At 44.2% G+C, this 21384-nt stretch overlaps 2 protein-coding genes across 2 annotated transcripts in view; one reads left to right on the top strand and one right to left on the bottom strand.

Moving 5' to 3' along the window:
- The first annotated feature begins 1876 nt into the window (after positions 1 to 1876).
- On the top strand, positions 1877 to 3484 carry LOC106586716 (ADP-ribosylation factor-like protein 11). The gene has a single exon (XM_014174280.3). It carries the CDS (start codon positions 2153 to 2155, stop codon positions 2747 to 2749), a length of 597 nt encoding a protein of 198 aa, XP_014029755.1. The 5' UTR covers positions 1877 to 2152; the 3' UTR covers positions 2750 to 3484.
- A 1768-nt stretch (positions 3485 to 5252) lies between these two features.
- The window catches only part of LOC106586718 (importin subunit alpha-4), a 32701-nt gene continuing 16569 nt past the window's right edge, over positions 5253 to 21384 (bottom strand). Inside the window, exons 8-17 of the mRNA XM_014174282.3 lie at positions 18667 to 18753; positions 17476 to 17645; positions 17285 to 17329; positions 17033 to 17164; positions 16447 to 16575; positions 16178 to 16282; positions 12670 to 12741; positions 12293 to 12455; positions 12101 to 12195; positions 5253 to 8067 (exon numbers count right to left, since the gene is read on the bottom strand). Of these exons, the coding sequence (XP_014029757.1) occupies positions 7972 to 8067; positions 12101 to 12195; positions 12293 to 12455; positions 12670 to 12741; positions 16178 to 16282; positions 16447 to 16575; positions 17033 to 17164; positions 17285 to 17329; positions 17476 to 17645; positions 18667 to 18753 (1094 nt within the window). The 3' untranslated portion in view covers positions 5253 to 7971. The remainder of the gene's footprint in view (positions 8068 to 12100; positions 12196 to 12292; positions 12456 to 12669; positions 12742 to 16177; positions 16283 to 16446; positions 16576 to 17032; positions 17165 to 17284; positions 17330 to 17475; positions 17646 to 18666; positions 18754 to 21384) is intronic.

Here is a 21384-nt window from a genome sequence, read left to right as displayed (position 1 = left end):
TGCAGACGACACACAATTAATCTTCTCCTTTCCCCCTTCTGATAACCAGGTGGCGAATCGCATCTCTGCATGTCTGGCAGACATATCAGTGTGGATGACGGATCACCACCTCAAGCTGAACCTCAGCAAGACGGAGCTGCTCTTCCTCCCGGGGAAGGACTGCCCGTTCCATGATCTCGCCATCACGGTTGACAACTCCATTGTGTCCTCCTCCCAGAGTGCTAAGAACCTTGGCGTGACCCTGGACAACACCCTGTCGTTCTCCACTAACATCAAGGCGGTGACCCGATCCTGTAGGTTCATGCTCTACAACATTCGCAGAGTACGACCCTGCCTCACACAGGAAGCGGCGCAGGTCCTAATCCAGGCACTTGTCATCTCCCGTCTGGATTACTGCAACTCGCTGTTGGCTGGGCTCCCTGCCTGTGCCATTAAACCCCTACAACTCATCCAGAACGCCGCAGCCCGTCTGGTGTTCAACCTTCCCAAGTTCTCTCACGTCACCCCGCTCCTCCGCTCTCTCCACTGGCTTCCAGTTGAAGCTCGCATCCGCTACAAGACCATGGTGATTGCCTACGGAGCTGTGAAGGGAACGGCACCTCCGTACCTTCAGGCTCAGATCAGGCCCTACACCCAAACAAGGGCACTGCGCTCATCCACCTCTGGCCTGCTGGCCTCCCTACCTCTGAGGAAGCACAGTTCCCGCTCAGCCCAGTCAAAACTGTTCGCTGCTCTGGCACCCCAATGGTGGAACAAGCTCCCTCACGACGCCAGGACAGCGGAGTCAATCACCACCTTCCGGAGACACCTGAAACCCCACCTCTTCAAGGAATACCTAGGATAGCATAAAGTAATCCTTCTAACCCCCCCCCCCCCCCTTAAAGGATTTAGATGCACTATTGTAAAGTGGTTGTTCCACTGGATATCATAAGGTGAATGTACCAATTTGTAAGTCGCTCTGGATAAGAGCGTCTGCTAAATGACTTAAATGTAAATGTCTAACCAACTTGTCAAAACTATAGTTAGTTAACAAGAAATGTGTGTAGTGGTTGAAAAATGAGTTTTAATGACTCCAACCTAAGTGTATGTAAACTTCCCACTTCAACTATAGGTCCTGGATTGCAGAAAGCTTAGCCCCAGCGATGTACTGGGCAGTACGCATTACCACAGTGGCGCAATAATTGATCTGTTGTACTCAGTGATGCAATTTGGCACACATGCTCAGGGATGAGTCTAGCTAACCTGTAAAGTATGATTCAGTTTGGTCGCATGGTGGCGCTGTTGGATAGGAAAAATCATTCATGCAAGCTCATAGCAGCCATATTGTTTGAGCAAGAGTCTCAGAAAATATATTGTTTGAAAATGTGCAACTATAGCTGCTATATACCAAATTTGGTCCCCCAAAAAGTGTCAAATACATCAAAAGCATATTACATTGCATAATCAGTTTGATTTTGAGTTCTGATATTTGGCAAGTGTGCTAAGCAGTACAGAAGTAGCTCATCCTAGGGCAATATGTCCAATTTGTCCACATTTTTGTTCTAACCTAGCACAAACCCAACTAATCACCAAGTCCTATTTGAATCAGGTGGGTTAGTGTTGGCCTGGAACAAATGTGCTAACTGAGGAATGGATTGTGAAACACTGACCTTACCTGTGGTCAATTCTAAATCAGGTGACCTGAGACATAGGTTAAAAAAAACTTGATACTGTTTTAATGCAGTGTGTCTGGAAGTGAGAGACAACAAATGTGACTTGTCAACATTCAGCAAGACCAATTGAATTCAGAGCTGCAGAGGCGGTCACTTTCCTATAAAATAAATAGGGCAAAGGTCACTAGAGCACCAGAAGCTGGGTTGATTAGTCCAATGGGAGCGAGCGCTGGCTTAGAAAGCAGCATGCAAACACATGAAAATAACTAGATGTTATCTCACTTGGTTATGACTGTTCAGTGACATTCAGCTGTGCTGTAGGAACATCCATTTCAGCACAAAAGGTGTAATGGCAAGCAGCTGGATTACATACTCACAGACCAACACGATAAAGAGGAATCAGGACCTGGCTGATATCTGAAGACGTGATGATTCATTTCTAGGCCTTGGATGATTAACTGATCTGCTCCCCTCATTGGACTATTAAAGGACAAGCTTGGATGGACTCCAACCATAACAGATCTTCAGAAACCTTCATCTTTCATAAAAACCTCAAAGTCCTGTCTGACATGGGCCTGGCCCTGTGCAGACAGTCTCACAGCCACACGGCCAAAGTGGTTCTAGTGGGCCTGGACGGGGCGGGGAAGTCCACCCTCCTCCACCGCCTTCAGAGGGGCGAGCTGGCGCACACCACCCCCACCGTAGGCTTCAACGTAGGTTCGCTGGAGCTGGACTCTGGCCCGGAGCTGACCGTGTGGGACATAGGGGGCCAGGGGGGCATGCGCGCCCAGTGGGGAGACCACATGGAGGAATGCGATGCCCTGCTGTTTATGGTGGACGGGGTAGACCGGGTACGGATCGGGGAGGCAAGGGCGGCGTTGGGGAGAGTGCTGGGGGATGAGAGGGTAAGGGGAGTCCCCCTAATGGTGCTGGTTAATAAGATGGACCTCCCAGAGGCGATGGGGCTGCAGGAGGTGACGGGAGGGCTGGAGCAGTGCTGGGACAGAGACTGGGAGGTGCAGGGGTGCAGCACTCACAACGGGCTGGGGCTCCAAGAGGCCCTGGACTCTCTGGCCACACTCATCAGAAAGCGCTGAGGGGTAACTCAGACACACACAAGGATATATGGAAAACTTTGGCAAATACACAGATCAATGGACAAGGCATGGGCTCTCATACACAAACAGGTAAAGAATAGGCACACACACACACACACACATTTAGACAAAAGGGAACCTGTGAAGCTTTTCATAAGCTAACTGTGCTCCTATCACTAACTAGCCCGATGTCTCACAGTATGTATCATGCCAGTAGGTTATTTTAATATAGAACAGTTGTGACATTCACTATGAAGGAAACTATTCAATGGGACTTGAGAATCACAGATTAGAATTAAATGGCTACTTTTAAGGACAAAACCCAATGGGATCATCTAGCTGTTTCTACACTCACTGTAACAATGATGTATTTTACATTAAACTAATCTCCCCACAGAAGTGCCACTCATTTTTACGATTTACAGAAGATGCAGTATCCTTCTACACCACAAGGTCGGTCTCCTTACTTAGCCACAACTCAGTCCTGCTGGTTATAGTTTCTCCCTGGAAGTTAAATCAATTGTTACTACAACAGATTGAAGTGTTGACACTACCAGACTGAAGGGATTGGTGATATACAGTTACATTAAAAAACAACCTTTAGTTGTATATTCAGTAAAGCTGATTACTTTTTATTGGTCTTAAGTGTTTAAGAGCAAATGTGTCAGGTATATTTACCCAGGTACAGCAACTATAAATCACATACATGAGAGCATAGTCACTTTGTCCCTTCTTTCGGAATAAGAATCTCACCAATTTTTCCAGACAGACAATCCACCTTGATGTTACTGTATCAATCAGAAAGCTTGCAGCAGTGAGGATCCAATGGCTAACAGCACGTTTATTTGTTAGGATCAGTAGTACAGAGAACTTGTCCTAAGGATGAGAGGAAGTGATGTCATAATCATAATCCCCTGATTGAGTAGCAGAATGTGGAATTGATGGGTTTGTTTGTGGTGAGGTGAATGTACAGTGCCTTCAAAGTATTCACACCCCTTGGAATTCTCCACATTTTGTTGTTACAGCCTGAATATAAAACAGATTAAAATGTTGATTTTGTGACACTGGCCTAGACACAATACCCCATAAATGTCAAAGTGGAATTGTTTCAACATTCTTACAAATTCATTAAAACTTAAAAGCTGAAATGTCAAGTCAATAAGTATTCAAACCCTTTGTTATGGCAAGCCTAAGTAAGTCCAGGAGTAACAAGTCACATGGACTCACTCTGTGCAATAATGGTGTTCAACTTGATTTTTGAATGACTACCTAATCTCTGTACCCCAGACATACAGAGGTCCCTCAGTCTGGCAGTGAATTTCAAAACAGATTCAACCACAAAGACCAGGGAGGTTTTCCAATGCCTCGCAAAAAAGGGCACCTATTTCAAGATCGGTAAAAAAAGAAGCAGACATTGAATATCCCTTTGAGCATGGTGAAGTTATTACACTTTGGATGGTGGATCCATGCACTCAGTCACAACTAAAGATACAGGCGTCCTTCCTAACTCCGTTGCCGGAGAGGAAGGAAACAGCTCAAGAATTTCCCCATGAGGCCAATGGTGACTATAAAACAGAGTTTAATGGCTGTGATAGGAAAAAACTGAGGATGGATCAACATTGTAGTTACTCCACAATACTAAACCAAATTGACAGTGAAAAGAAGAGAGCTTGTACAGAATAAAAATATTCCAAAACATGCATCCTGTTTGCAATAAGGCACTAAAGTAAAACTGTGAAAATGTGGCAAAGAAATTCACTTTGTCCTGAATAAAAGCGTTATGTTTGGGGCAAATCCAATATCACTGAGCATGGTGGTGGCTGCATCATGTTATGGGTATGCTTGTCATCAATAAGGACTAGGGAGCTTTTTGGGGAGGGATAAAAAGAAACAGAATAGACCTACTGTAAGCACAGGAAAAATCATTGAGGAAAACCTGGTTCAGTCTGCTTTATAGCTGACACGGAGATAAATTCACCTTTCAGCAGGACAATAGCCTAAAACACAAGGCCAAATATACACTGGAGTAGCTTACCAAGACAACATTGAATGTTCCTGAGTGGCCTACTTACAGTTTTGACTTAAATCAGCTAGAAAATCTATGGCAAGACTTGAAAATGGCTGTCTAGCAATGATCAACAAACAATGACAAAATTAAGAATTTTTAAAAGCATAATGAGCAAATGTTGCACTTCCCAGGTGTGCAAATCGCAAGAGACTTACCCAGAAAGACTCACAGCTGTAATCGCTGCCAAAGGTGACTAACATATCAACTTAGGGGTGTAAATATTTCTCTAAATTAAGATTACAGGGTATTATGTGTAGATGTCTTGGTCATTACAGGGTATTATGTGTAGATGTCTTGGTCATTACAGGGTATTATGTGTAGATGTCTTGGTCATTACAGGGTATTATGTGTAGATGTCTTGGTCATTACAGGGTATTATGTGTAGATGTCTTGGTCATTACAGGGTATTAGAAATTAAAAACAAAAAAGGCACAATGAATTTCCACTCACTCACGTCTTTAATGTGCACAAGAGTTGAAAGCATCAGCGAGCCACCTTAAAAGAGAAGAATTCAATCTAAAATGTATAAATGAAACTAAGGCCAAAACACTGACATTTTATTAAGTTCTTTAAAAACAACTTTTCTCTGGCAAGTAAGAATCTTGCAACAAACATAAGCTTGTATATTTTTCTGATACAAGACAAAGAAATTGTAATTGTTTAAAGTGGCTCGGTCCGTCTAGGGATCGTTCAACACCCTCTAGGGTTTTGTTAATCACTAATAAACAATTAGTTCCAAAACAAGCCTGGGCTGCTTTGAACACCCCCCTATTCCAAACCCACTCCTTACAAATCCTTCCCAGCTTTTGCTGTGCGCTGTTTGAACGGGCCATAACAAAGGAACACAAGTCCAGACAAGGGACCAGGGGTTTGGGTTAGCGTTAGCCCTCACACTTCCTAGGTCCTGGAAACCAACTGGGACTGGCTCTTAGATGGTACAAAGACACAGACAGACATGACTGTTCTCAGATTCATCAGCATGTCATCACAACACATTATGAATGTTAAAAAAAATGAAAATCAATAATGAAAATTCCAAAACGTCAACGGAACAACCTCCCCGTCCGTCTTTGACAATAAGTAGCCAATGTTATCATTCTGCAGAGTGGGTCCGTTTCAACAATCACTGTTCAGCTGCAGCAGCTTTGTACAGGCTTTATGGAAATATAGATTCTCAAGATTGGCTGATCCCTCCTGATGACCTAGTTGGACATTACTCCAAAAGGGTCACCAGGAGGGCTTAGCCAATGAAGTTGGAAGTCGACTACATTCAAATTGTGGAAGCCCTCAATGGCGCTGCTCATTCTAAAATGACCTTTAGCCAATAGAGGCCTCAGTCATTCTCTATACCTGGACCAGAAAAAGACAAACCTTGCAATATTTTCTATTTCAACATAAAATAAAATACACATTTTTTTTTATAAGAATGGGGTAATACTTTCTTTTTTGTTGCAAAATATAGGTTTGTTTTAGTTTTCACAGTCAACTCTTCTGGTGGAGTTCAACAGTGGGTGTGTTCTTCTGACAAGGTGTTGCTGATGCATTCCAGATCTTACAGTCTGGAGAGGTATTTTACATATCAGCTAACCAACTCATATGTTACAGCAATCTTTCAGTCGATGACGTGGCGCACGACCATCAGTTAATGCAAGCAATGTCTGCGAGACCTATGACATCACTACCTGCTCTCCACAGGAAGTGACATCACTTCTGCAGCAGGATTTCATGTCCTCTGGGAAACAAGGCTACAGTGTTTTCCTCATGGACATTGCATCATTGTACCGGTCCCATTATGGCATCTGAGAGAATGGGCAGCGCCATTGAGGCCATCTCCATTTTTAAGTAGTACATTTTCTAATACTTCTATGAGTTTGTAAACAAACTAAAAGGGTGCATATTGCCACCTGTAGTGTGTTGTTTGAACAGGTATGGAATTATGTGAGCCTTCCTTAACCCATAATAAGTCCCACCCAGTTGACTAGAAGCGAGACATCCCACTCTCTCTCTCTTTCCAATGGTAGTCAATGAACTAAGTAGACCAGACTCAGCTACTACTGCATTGGTGTCTATGGGAGAGCCACCCCATTACATTTTTTCCAATGGTAAACGGCCTGAGTGACCCGTCTTTATTTATCCACCATCTTGGTTTAAAATGGTGAAAGTCTTAATTGGAGTTGCCCATGTTAAAATGAGCTTTTGGGCCCTAGAGTCCTCTACCATTCTCTGTGGTTTTCCTCCAACCTCAGGTTACCAGATCTGAAAAAAAATTAAGCTTTTTTTTTTTGCTCTCCCCTGAATTAGAGCAAAATTGCAAAACAATGATATACTTATATGAACCAGTTTTGCGGCATTATATATATATGTTTTTAATTACATGTATTTTTTTATAAATAAAAATCCATAACTCATGATTCAAGAGAATTCAAAAGCAAAAATAAAAATAAAGTGAGTCAAAATGTCTTGTCAGTCAGTCTAAAAACCTCTTCCTGTCCTAGGACTTTGGGGAGGGGGACAGGGTCTATGCCTGTTCATTGTTTCGCTCTGGGGTCAACATCTTTCATTGGGGGCACTCGGACATCAAGGGAGAGCGAGCGAGCGAGCGCGCGCGTCCACGACCAGAGGACAATCCAGAGGTGAAGCACAAAAATAAACAGCAGTATCCTTTTCCAGTCTGTGATATGGTTTTCTAAAACAAATATGTACAGAAATTATTCCCAAGTGTCTTCAACGGTGTGTTTTTGTGCGTGTGTGCATGTGTGTAGTTGTGACATTTGGCAATTCAAAAATATTGCCTCAAAAGGCTTTTTCTTCCTTTGTGATTTTCACGTGACATTTCAAAGCATTTGCTAAGATTGCCTGAGATCCTCCCCACACAGGTGGCCAGATTGTACTGGTGCTGGATGAATTACCTGGACCCGTTTGTATTGGGTTGCCAGGTTGTGGTGGCAGGTGGTAATTTTAAGTAACCCTTCAGTGCAGAGGTGGCGTATTGTGGAGGTGGTGGGTGAATCCTTCAATCGCAAGGTGGGTTGCCATGTTGGAGTAATAGTGATGGTAGTAGGTGGGTTCAACCCTTCTGCATTAGGTTGCCAGATAGATGGATGAATGTCTGGGGTGGGTTAGACTGTACTAGTGAAGCTGGATGGACTGGCTCCTAGAACTTGAACTCCTTCTGCAGGCTGGAGGCGGCGTCAAAGTTGAAGGTCCCTCCTTGGGTGGCTTCAGGAATCAAACTGGGATCCTCATCAATCTAAGAAGGAGAGACAAAGAAGAGGAATTGTGAGGGATGTGTGTGTCAGCGTTTCTGTTAGCTGGTAAAAGACGATAAATAAACATGGGTGCCGACCAATTGTCCAGGAGAAAAGGTAGAATCCCATTGCAAACAATGCTTTTTAGCCTATTCATTTATGTAAATACCGGTCATTTGACCGGTCATGCTTAAAAATCAATCTAGGTTAATTTGCTAAATTTAGTGGGATTAAATTGGCACGTGTATATTTGTGTTAGTTGTTATGTGTCCTAATATTTATCACACGTGCACAGCATACAGATACAGAGGCTAGGCTGAGGGGGAAGTCTGTCAGACAGCAAGAGGGCTGCTGCTACAGCTCCTCAAAGAGCTTGTGATGGAACATTTTATGTTGGTGCTTTTCTATTTATGAATTTCTGTGTTTGTGCTTTTCTAATAAACGTTTTCTGTGTTCATGCAAGTGACTGAACGAATCCTCACTATAAGTATCTGCAATTTGGCAGTATCTGCAATTCAGCTAAGAGAGAAGAAGCCTTGTGAGGTATTGGTCTGTCACATGAATGACGCAAAGGTTAATGATGAATTATGAATAAGCTAAATCATGCAAATAACTTGTCTGTACATAAAAGAGATCTAACGGGAATGCCCGGAGGAGCTCCTAATCAACATGTGTACTTGGTGCATTGAGTTGGAAGCTCTCCAATTAACAAAACAAAGATTCCTTTAAGTTTGACTTTGTGTCCCTGGTGTAGAATTTCCACGACAAGCTCATTCATTGCTGCTGGAGTCCAATCATTGCGCAACAATTCTAAATTCCAATCACATGTTAAAAACTGTTAGATGGCCACAAGTAAAAATAACTACAATTTTTACACTGAACAAAAACCTAAACGCAACATGTAAAGTGTTAGTTCCATGTTTCATGAGCTGAAATAAAAGATCACAGAAATGTTCCATATGCACAAAAAGCTTATTTCTCTCAATTGTGCACATATTTGTTTATATCCATGTTGGTGAGCATTTCTCCTTTGCCAAGATAATCCATCCACCTGACAGGTGTGGCACATCAAGAAGCATGATCATTACACAGGTGCAACTTGTGCTCGGCCACTAAAATGTGCAGTTGTCTCACACAATGCCACAGATGTCTCGTTTTGAGGGAGCGTGCAATTGGCATGTCCACCAGAGCTGTTGCCAGATAACTTAATGTTCATTTCTTTACCATAAGCCATACCATTGATCATGTTTGGGATGCTCTGGATCGATATCGGTTACAGCGTGATCCAGTTCTCACCAATATCCAGCAACTTTGCACAACCATTGAAGAGGATTGGGACAACAGGCCACAATCAACAGCCTGATCAACTCAATACAAAGGTTGATGTGTCGCGCTGCATGCAGCAAAATGGTGATCACACCAGATAAACTTTTTTAAAGGTATAAGTGACCACAGATGCATATCTGTATTCCCTGTCATGTGAAATCCATAGATTAGAGCCTAATCAATTTATTTCAATTGACTGATTTCCTTATTTGAACTGTAACTCAGTAAAATCTTTAAAATTGCTGGATGTTGCGTTTATATTTTTGTTCAGCAAAATTCAACTGGTAAATGAAGCATGCTTCCCATTCATGTCGATTGGCAACGGTAGGCAGGCGGCGGTGAAGCGCGTAAAAATGTCTGTCCTCGGTTTCAGGATTAATGGTCTGGGGCTGTTTTTCATGGTTCGGGCTAGGCACCTTAGTTCCAGTGAATGGAAATCTTAACGTTACAGCAAACAATGACATTCTAGACAAATCTGTGCTTCCAACTTTGTGGAAGGTCCTTTCCTGTTTTAGCATGACAACACCCGTCTGCACAAAGCAAGGTCATACGGAAACGGTTTGTCGAGATCAGTGTGGAAGAACTTGACTGGCCTGCACAGAGTACTGACCTCAACCCCATAAAACACCTTTGGGATGAATTGAAACGCAGACTGCGAGCCAGGTCTAATCGCCAAACATCATTGCCCGACCTCACGAATGCGTGTGGCTGAATAAAAGCAAGTCGCCGCAGCAAAGTTACAACAGTGGTTTTATGACTTAACAGCCAGTCATAAATAGTTTGCAGAAACTCTTTCTTGCCCTGAAGTATTGGAAGACTAACCAAAGGAGTTTCAGAGAGACTTTTGCCGGCAAAAACTCTAAACGGCCAAAGAATGAACTTCGGAACAATATTCATTAGATAGGAATGTTATTAATGGTAAGACAGGATCGAAAGAATAATCCTGCCATATGGTTTATTATTTTGTGTTGTCAAGGATGGTATGACAAAGTAACTTACTCTGAAAGTGCACACATCCTATGTATCAAGTTTACATCTAAATGTGGTATAAAATGATTAAATAGGAGAATACTTGCAGTGTGATTTTAGCCTTCTAAATGAGATCATTGTTTTTCATATAAACTTGTGCCCAGTCAGTAGCCACGTCCAAGTGAGCTCAGAGTTAGTGTCAACATGACGGAACGCCCCTTTGGCCAGAGTGCTTAAAAGGACTCGCTAAGAATAAACATACAGACCAAGCAGATGGACGGTGTAAACCGTACGTCATGAATGGTTAAAACTACAAGACCAAAAAGACTTGAGGTCGTGGTCCACACATTGAAATGGTTAGAAACGTTGTACTGAGACCAGACAGCGTGGAGCGTTGGCTACACGGCTGAAAATGGTTTAAAGTCTACAGACCAGCCGACATACAGCGCGAGCTGAATGTCACGAAATGGTTAGAAACTCTCAATCTCTACAGAAGATAACCTCACCTAGGAGACCAGAAACACTCAGTCTGCAGCTGTGCATGTAAAATGTGGTCCTAGAACTTTGACTAAAAGACACGAGGTGGGAAGGAAGAATCCCTCCCATACAACCATTGGTACGTCTGAAGTATCTATACAAACGAACACGCCAAGACCAGAGAAGCTCTACAACTAAGGACATTGTGACCTCTGGTGGACAATCAGAGCCTTACATCGAGCCACTACCCATAGACAGATCGATTGGTTTCAGAGAGACACATCTACGCGTAAATATATATTGCATTTCTAATCTGAATGAGCAGTGGTTAGCGTGCTAAGTACACGTATTTCCATGGGGGCAGCTTCCAAAATGTATGTACAGTAAGTTCACCCTCTCTTTCCCCTCCGCCTTTCCATTATGTAACAAGCCGTCATACGGTGTCAGTCCACTAGGGACTTTTATCTCATGGAAGTGTGTACGGGTATTCTGTGTTATTATTTAGTTCATTATTTACTAAGCCAATTTGTGTATTGCTGATTCATCAATGAGGTTAGGGTTCTTTCAGATATCAAGGAGTATGCGACGTTCAGAATGAGACTGATATGAGGTAATAATAATAATAAATTAATAATTGACTGTTATTGATGTAAGAGATATCTGTATATCTTTAGAGTTTAAACTCAGGAGATAACTTTTCCCGTGGTGCACGAAATGTCTAATGAGTTAATTGTTACATGATTAATTTCAATCGAGTAACAATTAAACCTAGTTTAAACACAGTCATCAGATTAATGATAGTCACGACACCTACTTGTTGTATGAATTTGTGATCTATCGTCCCACAACTGTCCCAGAGTGCGTTTAGAAAAGGCTATTTATTTCTCGTAGAGAACGACAAGCTGATCAATAGAATAGGTCAACTTTTCTACTATGGGGGATATTAGATTGACAGGCTAGTGATTTTTCTGTTCGTTACTGGTCTTGTTGTCTGAGGAAAAGTAAATGTGGACAGTTATTCTAACAGCTTCAGAGTTTGCATCGGAATTCAGAAAGAAGGAAGCACGCCGTTGCATGTTCTGTTAAGATGAATTACCTTAATCAAAATGTGATTTGTATTTCTGAGCACTGTGGGTGGATGCCTTAATCAGGTTACGCACCCAATGCATATGGGTCCGGTTAATGAAAATGCTGCAGGTCAAATGTCTGGCGCCACATTTTCCTAACATTAGCCCTGGACTGTGTGTGTGATTTATAACTCACATCGTCGCCTGAGAAGTACTGGTCAATAATCTCGAAGGCTAGTTTGTAGATGTCCTCATTCTCATGTTGCTGCAGATTCTCAATCTTCTCCAGACCTGAGCGGAAAGCAGATCAGAAAGCAACAAGTCACCTCAGACACACAGTACCTCCTCTAGCCATCATGAGAATATGCAGGCACACACACACACACACCTCCACACTCCTCTATGATCTCTGTGACAGTGCTGGCCTCGTCCCCGGCCATGATGAGGACGTTCTTGAGGCCGTCTAGGAGCACCTGGACCACCTGGGAGTCCTTCACTGAAAGCAGGCTGCAGAAAGGAGGGACTACATTCTGCTGCACCAAGTACTCCACCTACACAAACACAAAGACAGCAGTAAGCAATTCTGACCAATCACTGCTGACATATGATTGTGTCAGCAGGTTCAGTCACTGGCATTAGATTAGTTCCTAAACTCACTGGTCTGAACGCTCTAGAGGCCCTGGCATGACAATGCAGCCCCATACCTGTCCATGTCTAAGTCAATAGTCTATCTGATAAAGGTTGCAATGTGTGTGACAGACTCACCTGGTCTTTCCGGCCACTGATGGTGAGGTTGCTGATGGTCCATGCTGCCTCCTTCTGAGTCCCAAAGTCCCCCTGGAGACACACGGGCTGTCAGCACTACGTAACACATCACTACACAGCAATGACAGGAAGATGGTCTCTCTCAGGCTCACACAGACACCAGCCATGTAGTCACGGGAGAGCCAGGCCCACCCAATCAGATGTATCCTGTTTTATCATCTCTACTAGACAGTGTTCCAAACAGCCAGAGATAGGTAGTAACACACTAAAAGTAACATGTACTAAAGTACATTTTTGCTTGGAGCGGCACAACTGAGGGGAAGGAGAAATGCCCAGCCAGCCAAGAAAAGATCCTCCAAAGTGGAACGGTTTGGAAGAGGGTAAATCCTACCTTGGCAAGAAAAAGATGATTTAGTTTACTATGGCAATTGATATCTGCACTGTTTGTTTATTACCTGAATACCAATCTTGATGTTTTATCCCATGCTGAAATGGGTCTGATTTGCATACTAGACTAGTGACATTTCGATATGGATTGTTGTAACACTAACCTGATCCTCCTTGAAATTTCATTCTGACAAAAAAATTTAACATCACACTTGGGAGTAAAATGTTTTTTAGTACGCATTCACCATCACATGTACTTGTAATATGAAATAGTTCTCTCATGAATGCTATTGAAATTATTCAGATGTCTCGAGTACCATTTACCTTATGAAATTGAGCACATTGATAGATATTAAAACAACATTGAATAAGACTAATTTAAACTGTACAGTCTATGGATTTTCTTTGATGTCAGTCTTCATTGGAGACTACCTATGCTGGAGGACATGTGCAATTTAGCATTTTTATTAGGATCCCGTTAGCTGCTGCTAACACAGTCGCCACTCTTCCTGGTGTCCACAAGATGGTGCTGGCAGGCTTAAATAAAACATTTATGTTGTTGTTCTTCTTGCTATCACAGTTTACCATTAGGTGTAAAAAAAAACATTTTTAAATACCACACAAAATATTTAACTAGTACTGAAAAAGTTGTGACCGGAAACGTTTTTCCATTTTTTTTTATTAACCCTTCCACCCCCCCCCCTTTAAAAAAAATGTTTTTTACTCTTACTTGAGTAAATCACAAATCTACTGTAAGTAACAGTACTTTTACTTAGATTTTTAGTACTCTACCCACCTCTGCAAACGGGACATTATTAGTATTTTTACCTAAACATGCAAACACCATCAGATAGGATTCATAGCAAGCAGTGAACTGGCATGACCTTCAGATGCACTGGCATGACCTTCACTCATGGAATGGGTGGCCAAAAATAACTAACTGAAAGCCACACGCCAATACACCATACCACAGCCTCCTCTATTTAGCCAACAAGTCAGGTCACAATCCAGTGCATTTATCAGTCAGTAAGAAACTGGTCCTGAACATTACAACTAAGAGCAGTGTATTTGGTATAAATCATTCCCTAAGTTCTAGACCTCAGGTGAATCTGGTAATGAATGGTGTTGAACAAGTTGAGGAGACTAAATTACTTGGTGTTACCTTAGATTGTAAAAACATATGGTCAAAACATACAGATTCAATGGTTGTAAAGATGGGGAGAGGTATGTCCGTAATAAAGAGATGCTCTGTTTTTGACACCACACTCCAAAAAGCAAGTTCTGCAGGCTCTAGTTTTGTCTAATCTTGATTATTGTCCAGTCGTGTGGTCCAGTGCTGCAAGGAAAGACCTAGTTAAGCTGCAGCTGGCCCAGAACAGAGCATCACATCTTGCTCTTCATTGTAATCAGAGGGCTGATATAAATACTATGCTGCCAGTCTCCCTTGGCTAAGAGTTGAGGAGAGACTGACTGCATCACTTCTTTTCATAAGAAACAATGTGTTGAAAATCCCAAATTGTTTGCATAGTCAACTTACTCAAAGCTCTGACACACACACACACACACACTTATCCCACCAGACATACCACCAGGGGTCTTTTCACAGTCCCCAAATCCAGAACAAATTCAAGAAAGTGTACAGTATTATATAGAGCCTTTATTGCAAGGAACTTCCATCTCATTTTGCTCAAATAAACAGCAAACCTGATTTCAAAAACCAGATAAAGCAACACCTCAGGGCACAACACCTCTCCCCTATTTGACCTAGATAGTTTGTATATATGTATTGATATGTAGGCTACATGTGCCTTTAAAAAAAAAAATCTATGTAGTTTTGTCCTTGAGCTGTTCTTGTCTATTACTGTTCTGTATTATGTTTCATGTTTTGTGTGAACCCCAGGAAGAGTAGCTGCTGCTTTTGCAACAGCTAATGGGGATCATAAAAATTATTTTAATTAGCTTTAAAAATGCTAAATTCTCTCTCAGCCTCATGGCAAAATGTGTAGAACAGCATGAGATAGCGTCCTGTTCACCCCAATACAACATATTTAATTTAAAGTTCACATTGTTCACTGTATAATAGAATAGTGAAAAGGCCTACCTATGATGTGGCTGGAGGAATGACTACACGTGCATAATGATTTGAATGTCATGAAACCACCTTTACTCTTCAGTTAAGACTCCCTCCCTCATAAACACACACCTCCCTCTCCCACAAACACATACACACTGTTCCCAACTTTAAAAACGTTAGGCACCAAACAGAATGTAAGGAGCACCAAAAATAGTATTTTTTATACTTTAGGTTTCCATTAGGCCTATATGAATCCTACCTTTGATACATCTCATGAGTAGCACATTTTCATAGACCTACTGTCAGGTTACCAGGTTGTTAGCTAGCTAGGTAACATGACTGAACAAAGTTGTTTGTTATCAAACCAATAATTAGTGTCCGGATTTAGTTTAAAAAAGGCCCCCTGGTTTGTGAAATATCAAACGAGCGCGACTTCGCGCAGAAAGAACAAAAAGGTATCTCCGGTAATATTTGTAACCGTTTGAGATAGAGACGAGACGTTTTCTTTCCTGTAAAGCTGCAGACATGCCTCTTGTAAAACGGGGTTTCCTCTCTGGCACTGCTGCGTGACGGTGAATTTGCAAAGCCTATCAGACTGGCCTGTCCTCTTGGTTATACCAGGGATGAAATTATACAGTGTATCAACTTTTCTCACTCTGTACGCTGCTCCAATGTATCAAATGTAACAGAAGACTGACCAGGGTCTGCATCCCCCCGCCATCATAGCTAAATTAGATTTTAAAAAACTGATGCAGGATGAGCGGACAGAGAGAAGCAGGTGAGTGATGGCTGTAATTGGATACAGCTGACTGATTACAGATGCCACACGTGATATGCAGACATTATTGGACTGGCGCATACAAGAGACTTGTTGATGTTGCTTAAATACAACTGAATTCATAAACATAACTGATTTAATAGACATTTTATAACAGGCACGAGTACTTCATGGCAAAATGTGTAGAATTGCAGGAAGTTTTTTGGGGCACACCCAAATAACACATTTCTGGCTACGCTACTGACAGACGCACACCATAGATCTCTCACCTTGGCCAGTTGGTGGATAATCAAGGGGATGAGTCCTGCGTCGATCACAGCCTGAACCTGCTGGTGGTTCCCAGCCGTGATATTGGACAGGAACCACACTGCTTCCTGAAGACAAACCAATCACAGACAGTTATGCCACAACACTTCCTATTAACAGTCCAATCTCACACAGTCAAACCAAACAATTTCCTGTTGGCCTGCTAATCATGGACATCGGCTTCTCCCCTCCCTCCCTCCCTCTCTCTCTCGGGGGAGTGTGTGTGCTCTACCTTGTTGATCTTCTCTTTGGGGTGTGTGAGCAGGTTGGGGAAGTGGGAGAGGACGTCACAGTTGAGAACCATCTGCGTCTGCTCGTCTGTCCCCGTCACAATGTTGCCTACTGCCCTCAGCGTAGCAGTCTGCAGGAAGTGACATCACAGCAGGTCAACACCCACAATGTCAGCACGTCAGAAAAGACAAAAAACACACCCTGATTTATTACTTATAAAACGCATTGTTTCCTCCCTTCCTTGAAATGATCACTGATCTGTGTTGTAAGGAAAGCTAGGAGTTTCTTCAACATATGGCTGCAGTTTTACTAAAATATTCCTAGCCCTCATGATCAGTAAAACCAAGGTTTTCATACTTGTTGCTTTTAAATCAAATGTTATTGGTCACATACACATGTTTAGCAGATGTTATTGCGGGTGTAGCGAAATGCTTGTGTTTCTAGCTCCAACAGTGCCTTTCCAATCAATGATTCATTTTATAAGCACACCATCTATACCACAGTGTGTTTGGGTCTGAGTCTGAATGTTATCAGTTACTATGGTAATTGTTCCCAAGTCTATGGTGTCCCCTGTTGAGCCATCTTACCTGAACTTTGACCTCCTGGTGGCTGAGCAGAGGAACGAGGAAGGGGACTACGCCAGAGTCTATCACCATCTGAATCTGCTCGTTCCCACCATCCGTCAGATAGGACAGAGCCCACACCGTGTCCACCAGGATCTACAAAAGTATGTCATCAACAAGTCCAATAAGAGTTGTTTTAATGGGGCCGCTGATATCAAAATTATGGTATGCAAAATGTACCATTTAGGAGTAATGAAAATACACTTCCATACTTACATTTATATCTGTGTGGTATAGAAGAACACACAGAGCTGGAAGAATCTGGAAAAGAGAAAACAGTTTGAGGTAGAGAGGAAAAGATGGTGTGAAAGGCAGACTGGAATGAGAGTAATTTGCTGTCTGGCTGGAGAGACTCACTATAACACTGCTCACACATTGAAACACACACGGTACCCACATGTACATACCTCCTGTACAGTCTCCATGAGGGGTGGAGGGTCCTTGTTGCGACAGAGGTTGACGATGACCCAGGTGACGTTGCGGAGGAAGGAAATGGGGATGGAGGGGTTAATGAAGGACAGCAGGGGCTTGACCACGCCCAGGGAGATGACGTAATCCCTGCACTGTGGCCCGTCGCCTGGGGGAGGAGCATCACAGGATAAAGGTCAGGGGTCATCATTTGGGCACAGTATTTTTCCTGGTTAGGTAGTGAGCTATGACAAATACAATTAAGTTAAAGGTACACTCAGCAATATGAAGTAGATGCAGAAAGTAAACAGCATAGTGGGTCAGTTTCCTCAACAACAGAATGTTGAAGCGCGAGTTCTCCACTGTTTTGGGAACCCGTGCACATGCACAGGCACTGCCTGTGACTGTGTGAAAGCAAAGCCTTCCATTCGCTCAGTCCAATATCTGCGGTGCTGCTCGTGGCAACGTCATTTCTCTGACATGCTGACCACACCACTCGTTACGCTCGCACGGCAAAATAAATGTACACATACATGTTATTCAATCATTTCATCCAAACTGCTTGTGCGAGTCTACCGTGTAGCCAGTCTACCGTGTAGCCAGTCTACCGTGTAGCCAGTCTACCGTGTAGCCAGTCTACCGTGTAGCCAGTCGCTAAAATAGAACTTGGTTCCATTTGACGATGGACGCGCTGCAAGTCCCACCTCTCCCATCTCATTGGTTTTTAGGAGCATACACCCACGTGGGTGACTGAAAGATGAACTGAGGTCCACAATCCAGTCGGTGGTGGTAATGCACCTTAAAATTGGTTGCCAACAGCAATATAAAGTCCACAGACGACTTGAGGAGATATTACTAGAAACTTTTATCTGTGGATTAATTGTCAGAATAGAGAACACATGATTGTGTGACTCAAAAATGGGTAAAAAGTCTACAAAGACTTGTACCTGTGCATTTCTGGTAAAATAACAACTAAAATGTTTATATCACAGGACAAATTAGCTAGCAACAGCAAGGTAGCTGGCTAAATGTCCATGAATGTTTCATGTGTTTCGACCTGTCCCAAAATTAATATAGTTGGTTCAGAGTTAGTTTTGATATTTCAACCTGCATGTCCTCATCTGGTGTGATTGGACAAAAATGAAGATGCGCGTGCCCACTGTAGTCAGCATGTGAGTATCTTTACTCACCTATGATGTTGCCTAGTGCCCAAACAGCCTGTTCACACACATTCTGATGGGGAGAGTGGAGCAGTCGCAGGAACAGGGGAACAGCATCTGTTCGCACACAAACACACAGAGTTAGGAATTGACATATCACAATTTCACACACAATGATAACATAACAGAAGCATTAGTGAAGCCCAGACAGTCAGAATAAGAGCAGGGCAGAGAGACCGAGCCCAGACAGTCAGAATAAGAGCAGGGCAGAGAGACCGAGCCCAGACAGACAGACAGAATAAGAGCAGGGCAGAGAGACCGAGCCCAGACAGACAGACAGAATAAGAGCAGGGCAGAGAGACCGAGCCCAGACAGTCAGAATAAGAGCAGGGCAGAGAGACCGAGCCCAGACAGACAGACAGAATAAGAGCAGGGCAGAGAGACCGAGCCCAGACAGACAGAATAAGAGCAGGGCAGAGAGACCGAGCCCAGACAGACAGAATAAGAGCAGGGCAGAGAGACCGAGCCCAGACAGACAGACAGACAGACAGACAGACAGACAGAATAAGAGCAGGGCAGAGAGACCGAGCCCAGACAGACAGAATAAGAGCAGGGCAGAGAGACCGAGCCCAGACAGACAGAATAAGAGCAGGGCAGAGAGACCGAGCCCAGACAGACAGACAGACAGACAGAATAAGAGCAGGGCAGAGAGACCGAGCCCAGACAGACAGTCAGAATAAGAGCAGGGCAGAGAGACCGAGCCCAGACAGTCAGAATAAGAGCAGGGCAGAGAGACCGAGCCCAGACAGACAGACAGAATAAGAGCAGGGCAGAGAGACCGAGCCCAGACAGACAGACAGTCAGAATAAGAGCAGGGCAGAGAGACCGAGCCCAGACAGTCAGACAGAATAAGAGCAGGGCAGAGAGACCGAGCCCAGACAGTCAGACAGAATAAGAGCAGGGCAGAGAGACCGAGCCCAGACAGACAGAATAAGAGCAGGGCAGAGAGACCGAGCCCAGACAGTCAGACAGAATAAGAGCAGGGCAGAGAGACCGAGCCCAGACAGACAGACAGACAGACAGAATAAGAGCAGGGCAGAGAGACCGAGCCCAGACAGTCAGAATAAGAGCAGGGCAGAGAGACCGAGCCCAGACAGACAGTCAGAATAAGAGCAGGGCAGAGAGACCGAGCCCAGACAGACAGACAGTCAGAATAAGAGCAGGGCAGAGAGACCGAGCCCAGACAGACAGACAGTCAGAATAAGAGCAGGGCAGAGAGACCGAGCCCAGACAGACAGTCAGAATAAGAGCAGGGCAGAGAGACCGAGCCCAGACAGACAGACAGAATAAGAGCAGGGCAGAGAGACCGAGCCCAGACAGACAGACAGAATAAGAGCAGGGCAGAGAGACCGAGCCCAGACAGACAGACAGTCAGAATAAGAGCAGGGCAGAGAGACCGAGCCCAGACAGACAGACAGAATAAGAGCAGGGCAGAGAGACCGAGCCCAGACAGACAGACAGACAGACAGACAGAATAAGAGCAGGGCAGAGGGACCGAGCCCAGACAGACAGACAGACAGACAGTCAGAATAAGAGCAGGGCAGAGAGACCGAGCCCAGACAGTCAGAATAAGAGCAGGGCAGAGAGACCGAGCCCAGACAGACAGACAGAATAAGAGCAGGGCAGAGAGACCGAGCCCAGACAGTCAGACAGAATAAGAGCAGGGCAGAGAGACCGAGCCCAGACAGACAGACAGACAGACAGAATAAGAGCAGGGCAGAGAGACCGAGCCCAGACAGACAGAATAAGAGCAGGGCAGAGAGACCGAGCCCAGACAGTCAGACAGAATAAGAGCAGGGCAGAGAGACCGAGCCCAGACAGACAGTCAGAATAAGAGCAGGGCAGAGAGACCGAGCCCAGACAGACAGTCAGAATAAGAGCAGGGCAGAGAGACCGAGCCCAGACAGACAGTCAGAATAAGAGCAGGGCAGAGAGACCGAGCCCAGACAGACAGACAGTCAGAATAAGAGCAGGGCAGAGAGACCGAGCCCAGACAGTCAGAATAAGAGCAGGGCAGAGAGACCGAGCCCAGACAGACAGACAGAATAAGAGCAGGGCAGAGAGACCGAGCCCAGACAGACAGACAGACAGACAGAATAAGAGCAGGGCAGAGAGACCGAGCCCAGACAGTCAGACAGAATAAGAGCAGGGCAGAGAGACCGAGCCCAGACAGACAGAATAAGAGCAGGGCAGAGAGACCGAGCCCAGACAGACAGACAGAATAAGAGCAGGGCAGAGAGACCGAGCCCAGACAGACAGACAGACAGACAGAATAAGAGCAGGGCAGAGAGACCGAGCCCAGACAGACAGTCAGAATAAGAGCAGGGCAGAGAGACCGAGCCCAGACAGACAGACAGTCAGAATAAGAGCAGGGCAGAGAGACCGAGCCCAGACAGACAGACAGTCAGAATAAGAGCAGGGCAGAGAGACCGAGCCCAGACAGACAGACAGTCAGAATAAGAGCAGGGCAGAGAGACCGAGCCCAGACAGACAGACAGTCAGAATAAGAGCAGGGCAGAGAGACCGAGCCCAGACAGACAGACAGTCAGAATAAGAGCAGGGCAGAGAGACCGAGCCCAGACAGACAGACAGTCAGAATAAGAGCAGGGCAGAGAGACCGAGCCCAGACAGACAGACAGTCAGAATAAGAGCAGGGCAGAGAGACCGAGCCCAGACAGTCAGACAGTC

Source organism: Salmo salar, chromosome 25 (genome assembly GCF_965601325.2).
Source record: "Salmo salar chromosome 25, fSalSal1, whole genome shotgun sequence".
Classification (NCBI taxonomy): Eukaryota; Metazoa; Chordata; class Actinopteri; order Salmoniformes; family Salmonidae; genus Salmo; species Salmo salar.
This window is presented reverse-complemented; position numbering and strand designations above follow the sequence as displayed.

Excerpts from the sequence above, each read along its gene's own strand:
- LOC106586716 (XM_014174280.3), top strand. The coding sequence starts at position 2,153 with ATGGACTCCAACCATAACAGATCTTCAGAAACCTTCATCTTTCATAAA.